This window comes from Leptopilina heterotoma, unplaced genomic scaffold (assembly GCF_015476425.1).
Source record: "Leptopilina heterotoma isolate Lh14 unplaced genomic scaffold, ASM1547642v1 Lhet_83, whole genome shotgun sequence".
Taxonomy (NCBI): Eukaryota; Metazoa; Arthropoda; class Insecta; order Hymenoptera; family Figitidae; genus Leptopilina; species Leptopilina heterotoma.
In genome coordinates this window covers 427,056-442,320 of record NW_025111188.1, presented here as the reverse complement: position 1 = coordinate 442,320, position 15,265 = coordinate 427,056, and the positions used below count along the sequence as shown (strand labels likewise).

General features: G+C 24.2%; 1 protein-coding gene across 3 annotated transcripts in view; it reads left to right on the top strand.

Annotated features, from left to right (window-relative positions):
• The window catches only part of LOC122511472 (ly6/PLAUR domain-containing protein 6-like), a 267,729-nt gene extending 252,922 nt beyond the window's left edge, over window positions 1-14,807 (top strand). For all 3 annotated transcript variants that reach the window (XM_043626707.1, XM_043626705.1, XM_043626704.1), the window contains exons 4-7: window positions 4,124-4,164; window positions 8,459-8,557; window positions 12,204-12,278; window positions 12,367-14,807. In XM_043626707.1, the coding sequence (XP_043482642.1) occupies window positions 4,124-4,164; window positions 8,459-8,557; window positions 12,204-12,278; window positions 12,367-12,570 (419 nt within the window). In that variant the 3' untranslated portion in view covers window positions 12,571-14,807. The remainder of the gene's footprint in view (window positions 1-4,123; window positions 4,165-8,458; window positions 8,558-12,203; window positions 12,279-12,366) is intronic.
• Window positions 14,808-15,265: the final 458 nt, after the last annotated feature.

Genomic DNA, 15,265 nt, shown 5'->3' with positions numbered 1-15,265 from the left:
ATTTATGTAAGAATGAAAAATTCTGAAGATTTTTTCTGGCACCTTTTCACGCTGTCTTTCATCGTTTTTAAAGTTTGAAGAGCAGTACCATCGCGGGCGAAAAGAAAAAAAACGGAGGAGAGCCTTTTCAGCAGTTTTAGAGCTATGAAAATCTGAAAAGAGTTTACCACCCATCTCGTGTATCATTTCTAAATGGAGAAGTGAACGAGAATTTTTTGCTTGATACGCAATGTCCAGATAGTGAATAATAGATATCGAATATACCTTTCATAGTATTCAATGTCTAGAGAAATTGATATTTTTAAGTATTTTTATTTCGTTTTTCAAATATTTTCTTTTATTTCAAAATATTTTTGTTTAATTAAAAAATTGTTTTTAATGCTAAAAACATTTTTCCTTTTTTTCAAGTAAATTAATTTTTTGGTTCTTTCTTCAGAAATAATTAATTTTTATTTGAAAATAAATTAACTTCTTTTTCAATGTTCCATAAAAACAATATTTTATAGACAGAGCATTCAGGCCTCGGATATTTTTGAATTATTTTTCTAATTAAATTTTTTATTCCAATTTTTGAAAATCAACTTTTGAGGAATTTTCATTGCAAATTTTTGAAATAATTGAATTCTCAACAATTTAAATGAAAAAACCTTCAAGTGTAAATTTATAAATATGAAAATTAATGAAAATTAGCTTCTAAAAATTATATGAAAATATTTTGGAAAAAAGTAATACTTATAGAATTTTTTCCTTGAAATTTTTTAAAATTCAATTATTTTTAATAATTTTGAATACATATTTTCGAAAATTCAAATATACGTAGTAAAAATAATAACATTCAAATTTTTTAGAATTTTTTTTTAACACTTTTGGAGAAAGCAATCATGTTCGAGATTTTTTATGAAAATTCAACAAAAAATTATTTTCTTTTAAATTGTACGAAAATTCTTTAAAGAAATTCAATTATTTTCGTAAAATTACATTGCAATATTTAAAAAAACTGAGTCTTATAATTGTTTCTTTATAATTTTTTAAAATTCATTTTTATTAGATTTATTTTTGTTCCAAGATAATATCGAACAAAATAAATTAAAATTTTTGAAAATTAACATTTTTAGACTTTTTAAAATGTTAGAGAAAATTGTTTTTAAATAATTGAATTGTTTGGGAAAATTTTTGAAAATAATTGAATATTGCCAAGAATTTTATAAAAATTTTTAAAAATAATTGAATATTTGCCAATAATTTTATTGAAATTTTAAAAATAATTAAATATTTGACAGGAATTTCATTAAAATTTTTTTGAAATAATTGAATATCGGAGAAGAATTTTCTTATTTCTAAAGAATCCCTGAAAAAATATATTATTTATAAAAATAATTGAATTATTGCTGAGAAACTTAAAAAAATTTTGTAAATATTTAAATTTCTATAAAAATTTTTACTATTCATGAAAATAATAAAAATTTTGTGTAGAGAGTTTTATAAAATTTTTTTAAGTCCTAACTGAATTCTTTTTGAAAATTTTTTAAAATATTTGTAATTTTGATATCAATTTTATTAAAAGTTTTGAATATAATTGAGTTTCAGACAAGAATTGTATTATTTATAAAGATAATTTATATTTCTAAAATAATTTTTTTTTTATTTTTCAACATAATTATTCTGCAAAGAATTTTATTATTGAACATAATTATTCTGCGAAGAATTTTATTATTGAAAATAATTGAAATTTTGCAATGAATTTTATTATTTAAGAAAATAATTGAATTATTGCGAAGAAATTTTTTAAAAATTAGTAAAATTCATTTTTATTATATTTATTTTTGTTCAAAGATAATTATCTTCGAACAAAATTAATTAAAACTTTTTATTTACTGTTTTAGACTTTTTAAAATTTTGGAGAAATTATGTTCATTTTTAAAATTAAAATTCTTCATAAAAATTTGATTATTTCTTTTTATATTTTTCAAAAATTCAATTATTGCTAAAAGAATTTACTAAATTTCAATTATTTGGAAATTTTTCAATTGTATAAATTATAAACCTATAAACTTTCAAAAATTATTTAAAAATTTAATTTTAAGAATTTCTTTATTATAATTTTTTTAAAAATCAGTTACTTTCAACATTTTTGGTTAAATATTTTCAGTGATACCTCTTAATAACTTTTATAAAAAAGAAAAATTAAATTTTTGTATTTAAATGGTTGGAAGAAAAATTAAAAATAATTGATTTGGATATGAAGTTTAGATAAAAATTGTAGACAATATTTTAATTTTGGAAGAGTTATAATTGTAATTTTAAGAAATTATTACATTTCAGGTATTAATTTAAAATTTTTCTAATTTTATTTCCCATGTAAAAATAAATAATAATTATTTAAATATTTATTTAACAAAATTATTCAAGTATGGAAAAATTGAATTAGAAATCGTTAAAAGGGGAAAATCAGAAGAATACAAAATAAAATTCTCGTGACATTACTACACATGAATTAAATAAACGACTTTTTCGACTTTTTTTTGTTTTTTTTTTAATTGACTAAAGCGACTTTTTTCTCCTTAAAGTCGATCCGAGGCCTGTGCATTTAATCAATTTTATTAAAGTAGATCCCCATGTTTAGTAAATAATTTTTTTTTTTAAAAAACCTTATTTTTCCGAGTACCTTTTTTTTAAAACTGTAAAGGGAGAACCAAAAAGAATTTAATTAATTTATAAAATAGAAATGAAAGGGTAATTTTTTTTGCATTTTATATTCATAAAGCATCTCCGAATATATGTTTGGTTTATTTTAATTTTGCCTAAAAGTCAATATGGAAAAATGTGTTAATTAATCCTTTTAACGTACGCAAAAAAAAATTCATAATTTAATATAAAAATAAAGCTAATTGGATTTTAAAAAAAAAATTATTTTCAGCCTCAATGGACACTCGTTAATTTTTAAAATTTTCGGAATTTAATATAACGAGTTTTTACATTCATTAAACGCTTCTAGATATTTTATTGAATTTTTTTTAAATCGTTGAAATTTTCATAACTGCCATGTAGGTATTAGTTTGAGTATTTTTTTTCTTACACTGCAAGAAAAATTTATTTAATTCAAGTAAATGATTACTTAACTATTGTCCATTAAATATTTATACTTGAATCAAATAATTTTCGATTCAATTAAATGATATTCGTTTCAAATACTCAAATTATTGGTTGAAAAAAAAGATTTAAATTTATTTTTTTTAAATTCAATTAATTGGTTTAAAAAAAATTATTTGATTCAAGTAAATATTTATTTAAATATTTATTTGTTAGAGTAATTGGTTAAAAATGGAAAAGTATAATCGGTTATATGAATCAAATAAATTTTTTTCAGTGTGTTTTTTAATTCCTTTTTTTACAATTTTGTTTTGTAAAAAATATTTCCTCTCAACTTTGTGAGGTGAGAAGGTGCGAAAGGATTGAATTGAATTGAAAAATTTAATAACATTACATGGTTTCTTGATATGGAAAAGTAAATGAAACTTTTTTTATTCACGTCTTATAAATTGAGATTCAGTAGTATTAGTCTTGCCCTATATTTAATTCTATAGCACTTCTAGAGAGAATTTATAAGCTACTGATATTACGAATTCCCTTTTCAGAGTCCTTGCATTTGAAATATATACATATATGCACAGTGGTACAAAAAAAAGGCAACTGTAAATTTTTTTTTTTTGATCACACATATTTGAACTGTACACGTGTGTATATAAATTTCTGAAAGTGAAATAAATATTTAAAAATTTTGCATCTTTTTTTGTTTCAAAAGAAGATTTAAATTTTTTCTTCTCATCACAAGAGATAAAAGGGGAGTAAAATATATGAGAATTTAAATAAATAAGTATTTTAGGGAATTTAATAATTCAAGGAGAAAAGGGAAAAAGAAAAAAAGTGAACTGTGATTCCGGAAGTGTATTTTTTTTTTATAAACGTATCTCTGAATTTTATTTTTCTAATAATTGTATTTTGTTTTTTATTCCTAAACTCCTGGTTGGTTTTTTTTATATTCAAGCTTACGTAATTTAGAATGAGAGCAATGTACTTTTTTTAAAGCCTTTTACCTTTCATCCTCTTGTTTTCTGTCGTTCAGGTCTAACGTGCTACACTTGCGTCAACGTCAGCGATAACCAGGTATTGAAAAGCCTATTAAACACTAGCTAAGAGTACCTAATTCTGTTATCATGTACCTACCAAACACTTTTTTTCTATAAGCATTTTTGTTCTTTCTGTGAAGTCCATACACAAAGGGATTATTTTTTCAATACATTTTCTTCGTTTTAGATGTTAAATTCCTTTCTTCAACATTGATCACTCAATTTTTATTCTTTTGCTTCTCTTTAATTTTTTTTGAAAATTAAATATCGACTGTATTTAATTAAAAAAAAAATTACTCTTTAATTAATTTTACTTTTTATCTTTTTCTCTGAAAACAATGAGAACATTTTTGATTTACTTTAAAAATTTCTCAGTGTACTTTGTGATTTTTTAAAATAATAGTAATAATTTGCAATTTATGTATAAACAAAGAGTAATAAACTTTATCTATTTGCTTAAAATATTTGATCATTTATTCAGACAAATGTTTTTTCCAAACGTAATAAGATTAAAAACTGCTGACTTGGATTTATACGAATCAACATATGCATACAGAAATAAAAAACATAAAGTTTGTCTAATTTACATTAAATACTTTATACTAAAGTCGAATAAAAGATTATTCTTAAATATTTTTTTTCAATTCTCATAAATTATACTTTCTTATAAAAGCTTTTGTTTAAATATTTTTCTTCTTTGCCTTTCGACTTTTTTTCCCTTAAAAAAAGAAAAAATTGCGAAATGCCAAAAACTATTGCATCTTATGTTCCTATCGACGTCCTTATCAGTTTTCTTCTATCACACATTTTTTTATCGTCTGGTTTTCGAACAAAACCAGAACCACAGTAGCATCTGTTGCTAGATGACCTCAACGTTCTAGTGTAATCTTGCCACTTACGTCACCGCCATGCAATACAACTACTAACTCACTGGACGTTATCCTATAGCAACTTCAGAAACCAAACAATATATCCATGATTATGGTCCGGAGGTCGGTTATGGCAAACCTGATACTTTGTTAGATATATATACAAGAAATTGTAATTATACTCGAAAACTTCTTGGATATAATAGCCCCGTATCTGTAATGACATGTTTATTCAATTAGAATAGCCCCCCCCCTCCCTCCCTCCAGCCCCGCAAATAAATCGCCACTTTTGGATAATTTCGAGAAGGTGGTTAACAGTCTATAAAAAATAAAAGAATTGAAAAGGATTTTCTAAAAGGCCTTTCTATGGTAATTATAATCTTCTGATAGTGTTCGGCTGTGGCTGATACTATTTAAAAGCGCCTAAAAATTACAATAAAATTTTCTATTCTACAGAATGTTGTTTAGCATCATCCCAGCAAAAATCTAGGTTGTTAACAGTTTATAAAAAATATTAAAATTGCATGGAATTTAATTTAAAGGACTTTTTATGATAATTATGATCTTCTGCTAACGTTTGGCTGTGGCTACTACTATTTAAAACCACTTTAAAGTTACAATAAATTTTTTTATCCTCCAGAATGTTGTTCAGCTACATTGCAGCAACAACTAAGATTGTTAGCAGTCCATGAAAAATAATAGAATTGACAAGAATTTAATTTAAACGACTATTTATGACAATTATGATCTTCTGCTAACGTTCGGCTATGGCTGCTACTACTTAAAAATTAAAATAAAATTTTCCATCCCTCAGAATGCTGTTCAGCAACATCCCAGCATCAATCTAGATTATTTACAGTCCATTAAAATTATTAAATTGAAAAGAATTTAATTTAAATTTGTTTCTATGACAATCTCGATCTTCTGCTGATTTCCGGCTGTGGTTACAAATATTCAAAAGTGTTTAAAAGTTTCAGTAAAATTTTCTAACCTTCAGGATGTTGTTCAGCAATATCCTAACAACATTCTAGGTTGTTAACAGTCCATGAAAAGTATTAGAATTGACAATAATTTAATTTAAACGACTTTTAATGACAATTATGATCTTCTGCTAACGTTCGGCAATGGCTGCTACTACTTAAAAATTAAATTAAAATTTTCTATCCTTCAGGATGTTGTTCAGCAACATCCCAGCAACAATCTAAATTGTTTACAGTCCATTAAAATTATTAAAATTGGAAGGAATTTAATTTAAAATTATTTTTATGACAATTTTGATCTTCTGCTGGTTTCCGGCTGTGGTTAAAAATATTCAAAAGCGTTTAAAAGTTTCAATAAAATTTTTATCTTTGAGGATGTTGTTCAGCAACATTCCAGCAAGAATCTAGATAGTTTACAGTCCATAAAATTTATTAAAACTGGAAGGAATTTAATTTAAAATTATTTTTATGACAATTTTGATCTTCTGCTGGTTTCCGGCTGTGGTTACAAATATTCAAAAGCTTTTAAAAGTTTCAATAAAATTTTTATCTTTGAGGATGTTGTTCAGCAACATTCCAGCAAGAATCTAGATAGTTTACAGTCCATAAAATTTATTAAAACTGGAAGGAATTTAATTTAAAATTATTTTTATGACAATTTTGATCTTCTGCTGGTTTCCGGCTGTGGTTACAAATATTCAAAAGCTTTTAAAAGTTTCAATAAAATTTTTATCTTTGAGGATGTTGTTCAGTAACATCACAGCAACAATCTAGATAGTTTACAGTCCATAAAATTTATTAAAATTGAAAAGAGTTTAATTTAAACTTCTTTTTATGACAATTTTGATCTTCTGCTGCTTTCCGGCTGTGGTTACAAATATTCAAAAGCGTTTAAAAGTTTCAATAAAATTTTTATCTTTGAGGATGTTGTTCAGCAACATTCCAGCAAGAATCTAGATAGTTTACAGTCCATAAAATTTATTAAAACTGGAAGGAATTTAATTTAAAATTATTTTTATGACAATTTTGATCTTCTGCTGGTTTCCGGCTGTGGTTACAAATATTCAAAAGCGTTTAAAAGTTCCAATAAAATTTTTATCTTTGAGAATGTTGTTCAGTAACATCACAGCAACAATCTAGATAGTTTACAGTCCATAAAATTTATTAAAATTGAAAAGAGTTTAATTTAAACTTCTTTTTATGACAATTTTGATCTTCTCCTGGTTTCCGGCTGTGGTTACAAATATTCAAAAGTGTTTAAAAGTTTCAGTAAAATTTTCTAACCTTCAGGATGTTGTTCAGCAATATCCTAACAACATTCTAGGTTGTTAGCAGTCCATGAAAAGTATTAGAATTGACAATAATTTAATTTAAACGACTTTTAATGACAATTATGATCTTCTGCTAACGTTCGGCAATGGCTGCTACTACTTAAAAATTAAATTAAAATTTTCTATCCTTCAGAATGTTGTTTAGCAACATTCCAGCAACAATCTAGGTTGTTAGCAGTCAATAACAAATAATAAAATTGAAAGGAATTTAATTTAAACGTCTTTTTATGACAATTATGTTCTTCTGCTTGCGTTCGGCTGTGGTTACTACTATTTAAAATCGTTTAAGAGTTATAAAAAAATTTGTTATGCTTCAGGATGTTATTCAGCAACATCCCAGCAACAGTCTAGATTGTTTACAGTCCATTAAAATTTTTAAATTGAAAAGAATTTAATTTAAACCTCTTTTTATGTCAATTTTGATCTTCTGCTAGCGTTCGGCTGTGGTTACTACTATTTAAAAGCCCTTAAATATTACAATAAAATTTCTTATCCTTATTGATTTCGTTTAGCATCATCTCAACAACAATCTTGTTTGTTAATAGTCTATAGAAAATAATAAAATTTTATTATATTTTTTATTATATTTTTATATTACTTTAAATTTAATTTGATGCAATTTGATATCAATTTGATACTTTTAAGAAGTAGTCTGTGTCCTAGATATTATAGTTGAGAATTTTAGGACTAACTTGTCCTTGTTCAAAATTTGTCTTACCTCAGTATGGTACTTGATCTCATTAAGATATCTGCTAAGATCTACTATAGTCTCCTAAGATTAGGAGACATTCTCGAAAGCCAGTTTTGGAAAGTTTGCTATTTTCTGAGGACCTCGATCTAATTTCAGAACGCCGACACTTTTGTCTCTTTTGCGCATAATATCTGCTTCTGGAAAATTAATACTTTACTATAGAAATTTCTTTTTGTTTTTATTTCCTAGAATCTAGTAGGAGATGTTGAACAACCAACCGTACGATTCAAATTTAATTTCGTTTTTATTTTGCTTCCTACTCATATAGTACAGTTTGATAATTTTTGCTAACATCTAATTATTTATTTATTGAATTCAATTATTATTCAATTATCTATTGAATTGAGGGTAATTCAAAATTGTTTCTGTATTTAAAAAATAGTTTTCTATCTTTCAATAGATGTGTAACGAATGGGCGATAGACACTCCTTGTCCGACGGGTGGCAGAGATTTCTGCCGATCTCTACACATCTTAGATAGTCTCGGAAACAGCGTGTTGGTAAGAACTAAGAAATATTTCAATTTCAACTTTTGATATTATAATCTTTCCAAACTTTCTAAACTTAAAAAGAACCTATTTTGAATATAGCCAGATACGAACAGGAGAAAATATGGTAATGAAAATATTTTCACAGTTTGTCTAAGGATAACAAAATTGAGACAAATAACGAATCAAAATTTTTTGTCTCAATTTAATATCTGCAGAAAAACTGTGATTGAAAATAATCTTAATAAAAATTTTTCCCTTCTTTTCACCCACGCATATATATAATGAATGTGAGAATATGCAGAATACTAAATAGATATAATAACAAAGGAGCACTAAATCAATTAAATTAGTCATACTGATCTTTAAATTAATTAAGATTGTTTTCAAAACATACCAAATTCAAAACTTACGATCCTCAATAGAATATATACATATGTATATATGCGTGAAATGGATGGCCTCGATAAGTAACTTAGGGATTATTTCACTCCCAAGTTTTGGCGATAAATCACCACTGTTGCCTGTGATTCTGCACTGAAAACTTTGCTCTATTACTATATATATACGCTCTGAATTTCTTAGAATGGAATAATTAATGTGAATGATGGAATCGGTATGCAAAAAAAAAACAATTTCCAATAATAGTTATCTTTTTTCACTACCTCTTTCTCTCTCTCTCTCTCTCTTCTTTATCCACTAGAGGTTCATTAATATTATATAATGTCAATATTTTAAAAATTTACAAAAACTTTTAACATGGAACAATTTCTTGTAGATTTTGTAATTTAATTTTAAAACTTGAAAGCGCAACAAATTGTAGCTTGACAATCATGAAAGTTGGTAAAGTTTTACGAAAGCATAAAAATTCCTAAGTATATTATAATAAGAGTTGAAGATTCTCTATGTGGAATGGAATATAAAATTTTTGTATAAATTCAGATAAAATAAGTGTTTAGCACTGTGAAAAAAGTATACTTAATTTTTATAGTGAGGTATGTATTTGTGGTGAATTATTCAAAAATAGAGGGATGGTGACAAATTTTAGGGGAAGATTCTTGCAGGGAAATATGTACATATGGATATAGCAATATATTAATGTATAAATTATTGAGAGGATTTCGCCTCCTGGCGCTTGCGCTCACTCTCCTCTCTCATGGGATTATTAGATTGAGTTAATTAATGGCTAAGGTTGGTGGTTTATCAACCAATGAGAATACTGTAGTAAACAAAACACTAAATCTTCTAATTTAATGTCTACTGGAATACAAGTTTTCTAATAGCAAAACAAATATTTAAAAAATAAGAAGTAGTTTCAATTTTGAATTTTATTGAAAACAACTTGCAAACTTTCATTTCCGTGAAAAAAAGTATTTTTTTGGTTCTTTCTTAAAAAAAAAATTAATTTTTATTTGAAAATAAATTAACTTCTTTTTCAATGTTGCTTAAAAACAATATTTTATAGAAAGAGCATTCAGGCCTCGGATATTATGACTTTTTCGACTATTTTCAAAAAATGCGACTTTTTTTGACTTATTTTTAAAAATTGCTACTTTTTCGACTTTTCTTCCAAGTTTTGCCAAAAAAACAACATTTTTGGTATAAAATGCAATTTATTTTGATTTTTATAGTGTAAAAAATATATAATACAATTAAAAAATTTTTTAATAATTAAAATTTTGTAAAATTTAACTGAAAATAATTGATTTTTCCAAGTATTTTATTACAATTTTTGAAAATCAACTTTTGAGGAGTTTTAATTGCAAATTTTGAAAATAATTGAATTCTCAAAAATTTCAATGAAAAATCTTCAAGTGTAAATTTATAAATATGAAAATTAATGAAAATTAGCTTCAATTCTTTTCAATTTCAATTACATATTTCCGAAAATTCAAAAAATAAAAATAATAACATTAAAATTTTTTAGAATTATTTTTGACACTTTGAAGAAAACAATCATGTTTAACATTTTTTATTAAAATGCAACAAAAAAAATAGTTTCTTTTAAATTGTACAAAAATGCTTTAAAGAAATTCAATTACTTTCATAAATAATAAAATTCATTGCAAAATTTCAATTATTTTGAAAAATTTCCAAAAGGATTCAATTATGTAAATAATTGAATAAAATTCTACACAAACATTTAATTATTTTCATGAATAGTAAAAATTTCACGAAAATTCAAATATTTACAAATTTTTTTTAAATTTCATATAAATAATTTAATTACTTTCATAAATAATAAAATTCATTTCAAAATTTCAATTATTTTCAACGATAATAAAATTCTTTGCAGACATTCAATTATGTTCAAAAATTATTCAAAATTTTTTTAGAAATATCAATTATCTTTATAAATAATAAAATTCTCCTTCCAAATTCAATTATTTTCAAAAATTTTTATAAAATTCTTTGGCAAAATTTCAATTATTTAAGAAATTTTTAAAAGAATTCAATTATTTAAAAAAAATTTTTAATAATATTCTTTACAAATATTTAATTATTTTCATAAATAATAAAAATCTCACAGGAAATTAAATTCTTTACAATTTTTTTTATAAATAATAAAATTTTCCAGAAGAATTCAATTATTTAAAATAAAATTGTAATAAAATTGTACCCAAACATTTAATTATTTTCATAAACTATAAAAATTTTACAGGAATTCAATTACTTATAAATTTTTAAATAAATTTCATCGCAATAATTCAATTATTTTCATAATTAATAAAATTCATTGCAAAATTTCAATTATTTTCAAAAAATAATAAAGTCCTTTGCAAAAATTTAATTGTGTTCTAAAATTTTCAAAAATTCTCTGAAAAATTTCAATGATCTTTATAAATAATAAAATTGTCCTCCGAAATTCAATTATTTTCAAAAGTTTTAATTAAATTCTTGGAAAAATTTCAATCATTTACAAAAATTTTCTTCAAGAATTCAATTATTTAAAAAAAAATTTTTTAACAATTTCAATAATAATTCCAAAAATCATTTAAAAATATATTTAAAAAATGAATTTTAAGAATTTTCTTATGGTAATTTTTTAAACTCAGTTGCTTTCAACATTTTTTGTTAAATATTTTCAGTAATTCATCTTAATAACTTTTATAAAAAAGAACCACAAACAGTTACAGTTACAATAATTATAGAAAATTGAATTTTTGTATTTAAATAATTGGAAGAAGAATTAAAAATAATTGATTTTGAAATGAAGTTTAGTTAAAAATTGTAGAAAATAATTTAATTTTTGAAGGGTTATAATTGTTATTTTGAATAAATTATTAAATTTCAGAAGGTTTTAATTTGAAATTTTTCTAATTTTATTTCCCATGGAAAAACAAATAATAATTATTTAAATATTTATTTAACAAAATCATTCAAGTTTTAAAAAATTTAATTTAGAAATCAGTGAAAGGAGAAAATCAGGAGAATACAAAATAAAATTCTTGTGACATTTCTGCATATGAATTAAATAAACGACTTTATCGACATTTTTTGTATTTTTAATCGATTAAAGCGACTTTTTTGCTCCTTAAAATCGATTCTAGACCAGTAATATTCAACAAATGTTAAATTTTAGAAAAAAATAATTTATTTTTAAAAAAAGTGTCTTTATTCCTACAGTCTTGAAATAACTGAAAATAAAATTATTTAGGTGAGCAAAAGTTGTGCGAGCAGCGCCGAGTGCGGTCCAGCATCAGTTGGCTGTATACCCGTCGATACGCAGAGGGTACGAAATATCGAATTTTACGTGATCGCACGATCCTAGTAGTGAAATAACGATCCAGCGTGAAATAAATTCGGTTATTTCGTTCCAGATTTGCATCAGCTGTTGTGACCTAAGCTACTGTAATGTTGATTCACCAACGAATTCAACCAATGCAATTTTTTCACGTAAACGACGCACGAAATCAAAGGCCAAACGGAAGCGACCCGGCAAAAATGGGGTCGAGTGCCTCAGTCGATTTTCCAGCAGCTTCCTCTGGCTCGTCGTCACACTCCTCTATGCATATCATTGCTGAAGAAGCAACTAAAAACAACGTCACTCAATGGTGTACACACCGAATCTGGAAAATTCATTAGACAAAATAACCAAAAAAGTTGTGAAATTTGAAAAATCAGAGAAAACATATTCCCCCAAAAAACATATTGTATATCCACACATCCAAACTTAATTACCGATTTAAAAAAAACAAAAAAATTATGTGAACTTACTTGAACGTCTTAGGTACTATTTATTTAATTAAAATTTTTCTTGTGGATATCAAATTGAGACAAAAAACGTATCAAAATGTTGTTTCGCAACTATTTTTTTACGTTTTTTGTCTCAATTTGATATCCACAAGAAAAACTGTAAATCAGGGAATTAATTTTTTTGTGGCAACCCTGTTTTAACTTCTTTTATTTTTAACTTTCCATCTTTTTTCCCCCCCTTGAAACAATGTAGTGTTAGTGTGACAATACTCTAGAACTAAATTTTTCCTCTCGTTAATTCATATAGGATTTTTGATCGAAAAAAAGCATTAAAAAACAAATGGGCTATTTCTTTTCTTGGCACATCGTCAGAAATTTTCTCTTATATCTTTTAACACGGAGAAAAAAAAAGGAAAAAAAAGAATAATAAAATTGAGTGAACTTGCTGTATATATAAGTACATACATATATTACAATGTTCTTTATAATAAAAAAAAGAAGAAGAAGAAGAAGAAGACTTACGATTTATATACGTAAAGAATTTCGATTTCAACTATAGTAAAAATCTCTCACAAGGCGTTCAATTTTGTTCAAAATTACAGCGCGCCATGTTGCGCCCCATCTGACACTATTACTATTATATACACATATACATATTGTATATATACATATACACACCTGAATCTATATATACAACCCTCAAGGATGGAAGAGATCGGAAAATAGATATTATACACCTATTTATACTAATTCAGAACTACAAACCAAAATTTCACTCAATAGAAATTCACTTTCGCTTTATCACGTTAGATGAAATAATCTGCAAACAACTCCATATGGACTTTTTAGAGAATTCCTCTATTATATTATATAAATATAAATCTCAAATATACATAATCAATTTTTTAACTTTTATTCTGAATTCTACAGAGTTGTTTGTGATATTTTATCCAATAAAGATAAAAGTTGTTATCATTTTGAAAGAAAGATGTTAATAATTGTAATTCTTGAGAAGTGAAGAAATGTGACGAAATTTTATTTTTGAAGAAAGGTACCTAAGAAGCAAACGATTCATTACATTTTTATTTTTTTGTTACATTTATAAAAACTAGTTTCGAATTTACGTATTTAAAAAAGGGAAATTTAATTTAAGCCTAATTTTTAGGTTATGTTTACAAAATTTTTAGTAAAAACACAGAAAGAAATTGTCTTTCTTCATTTTTACTCAAGTATTCTAAACATAAAATTTTTTCTTCTTAGCTACCATTTTTTGGCGGCGTCACAAAATTTCTTTAATTGTAAATAACATTCTTTTTTAAATTGCCACCAACCGTTTGGAAAGATTTGAAAAATTCCCTAATTAAAATTATTTTATATTTTATAAATATTAATATTTTTAATTAATATTAATTCGAAATTTTATTTTCGACGAGAATTCGGATCGAAAATCGAATCTTTCCAAATGGGCCAGAGCAGTATCGTAAATATCGCACAAATGTTGAAAAATGAAGAAAAAAATGTTTGTCACGAGCAGTGAAGAAAGGTGGATGAAAAAAATTTTAGGTTATGTTTGTATTTTTCAAATTCGTAAAAATTAGACTTGGGGAAAATGGAAAATAAAACCGAAGTGAAGAAAGAGGATTAATACACATTTGGTTTAAATCATTAGGTGAAGAAAAAAAGAAGATATTTTTTATATAAATTTGTTTAAAGAAGAAAAGTTCTTTTTCTTTAATTAGGAAAAAACGAAAATTAATTTCTATATTCAAATAACTAAAATCGAATGAATTTAATTCAATTAACTATATTACTTCAATTAGCTATAAATCCATCACAAACATAACCTATAATTCAGAGGCTAGAGTGCACCTTTCTTCAGTGCCGCTAACATTTTAAAATTCGTTGAATTTTTCGAATATTGAAACAATGTTACAAATAATAATAATTGAAGTCCGAAATTTAGCAACTTTTTCCATTCTAACAAAAAAAAAACGAAAAACTAAATTTTTCATTTAGCTTAAGTGAAAAAAAAAAATTTTCTTCTTTTATCAGAATTTTAATATACTTTTCCGTATGTTTAATTATAATTCTAATTCATTTATTTAATTTTGTAAAAATTTATAAAATTAATTTATATAATTTATATAATTCATAAAAATGATTTATATCATTTATATAATTTATAAAAATAATTTATATTATTTTTTCAAAATAATTTATAAAAATACTGCAATTTATTTATATAAATTACAAATAAAATATACACAGCACCTGAACATACAACAATATTTGTGCAAAAATGGCCTAAAAACATTGAAAAGAAAGAAAAAAATTAAAAAAAAGAATCAGGGTTATTAATTAATATTACTGGAACTTCAGGTGTTGTGTGCTAATAAAAAAAAGAATTTTAATTTGGAATATTTCCAAATTTAAAAAAATTATTCAAATACTTCCCAATAATAATAAGAAATTGATATAAAATTACCAGAAAAAAAGAAATTTACTTGCTATTTTTTAAATTTT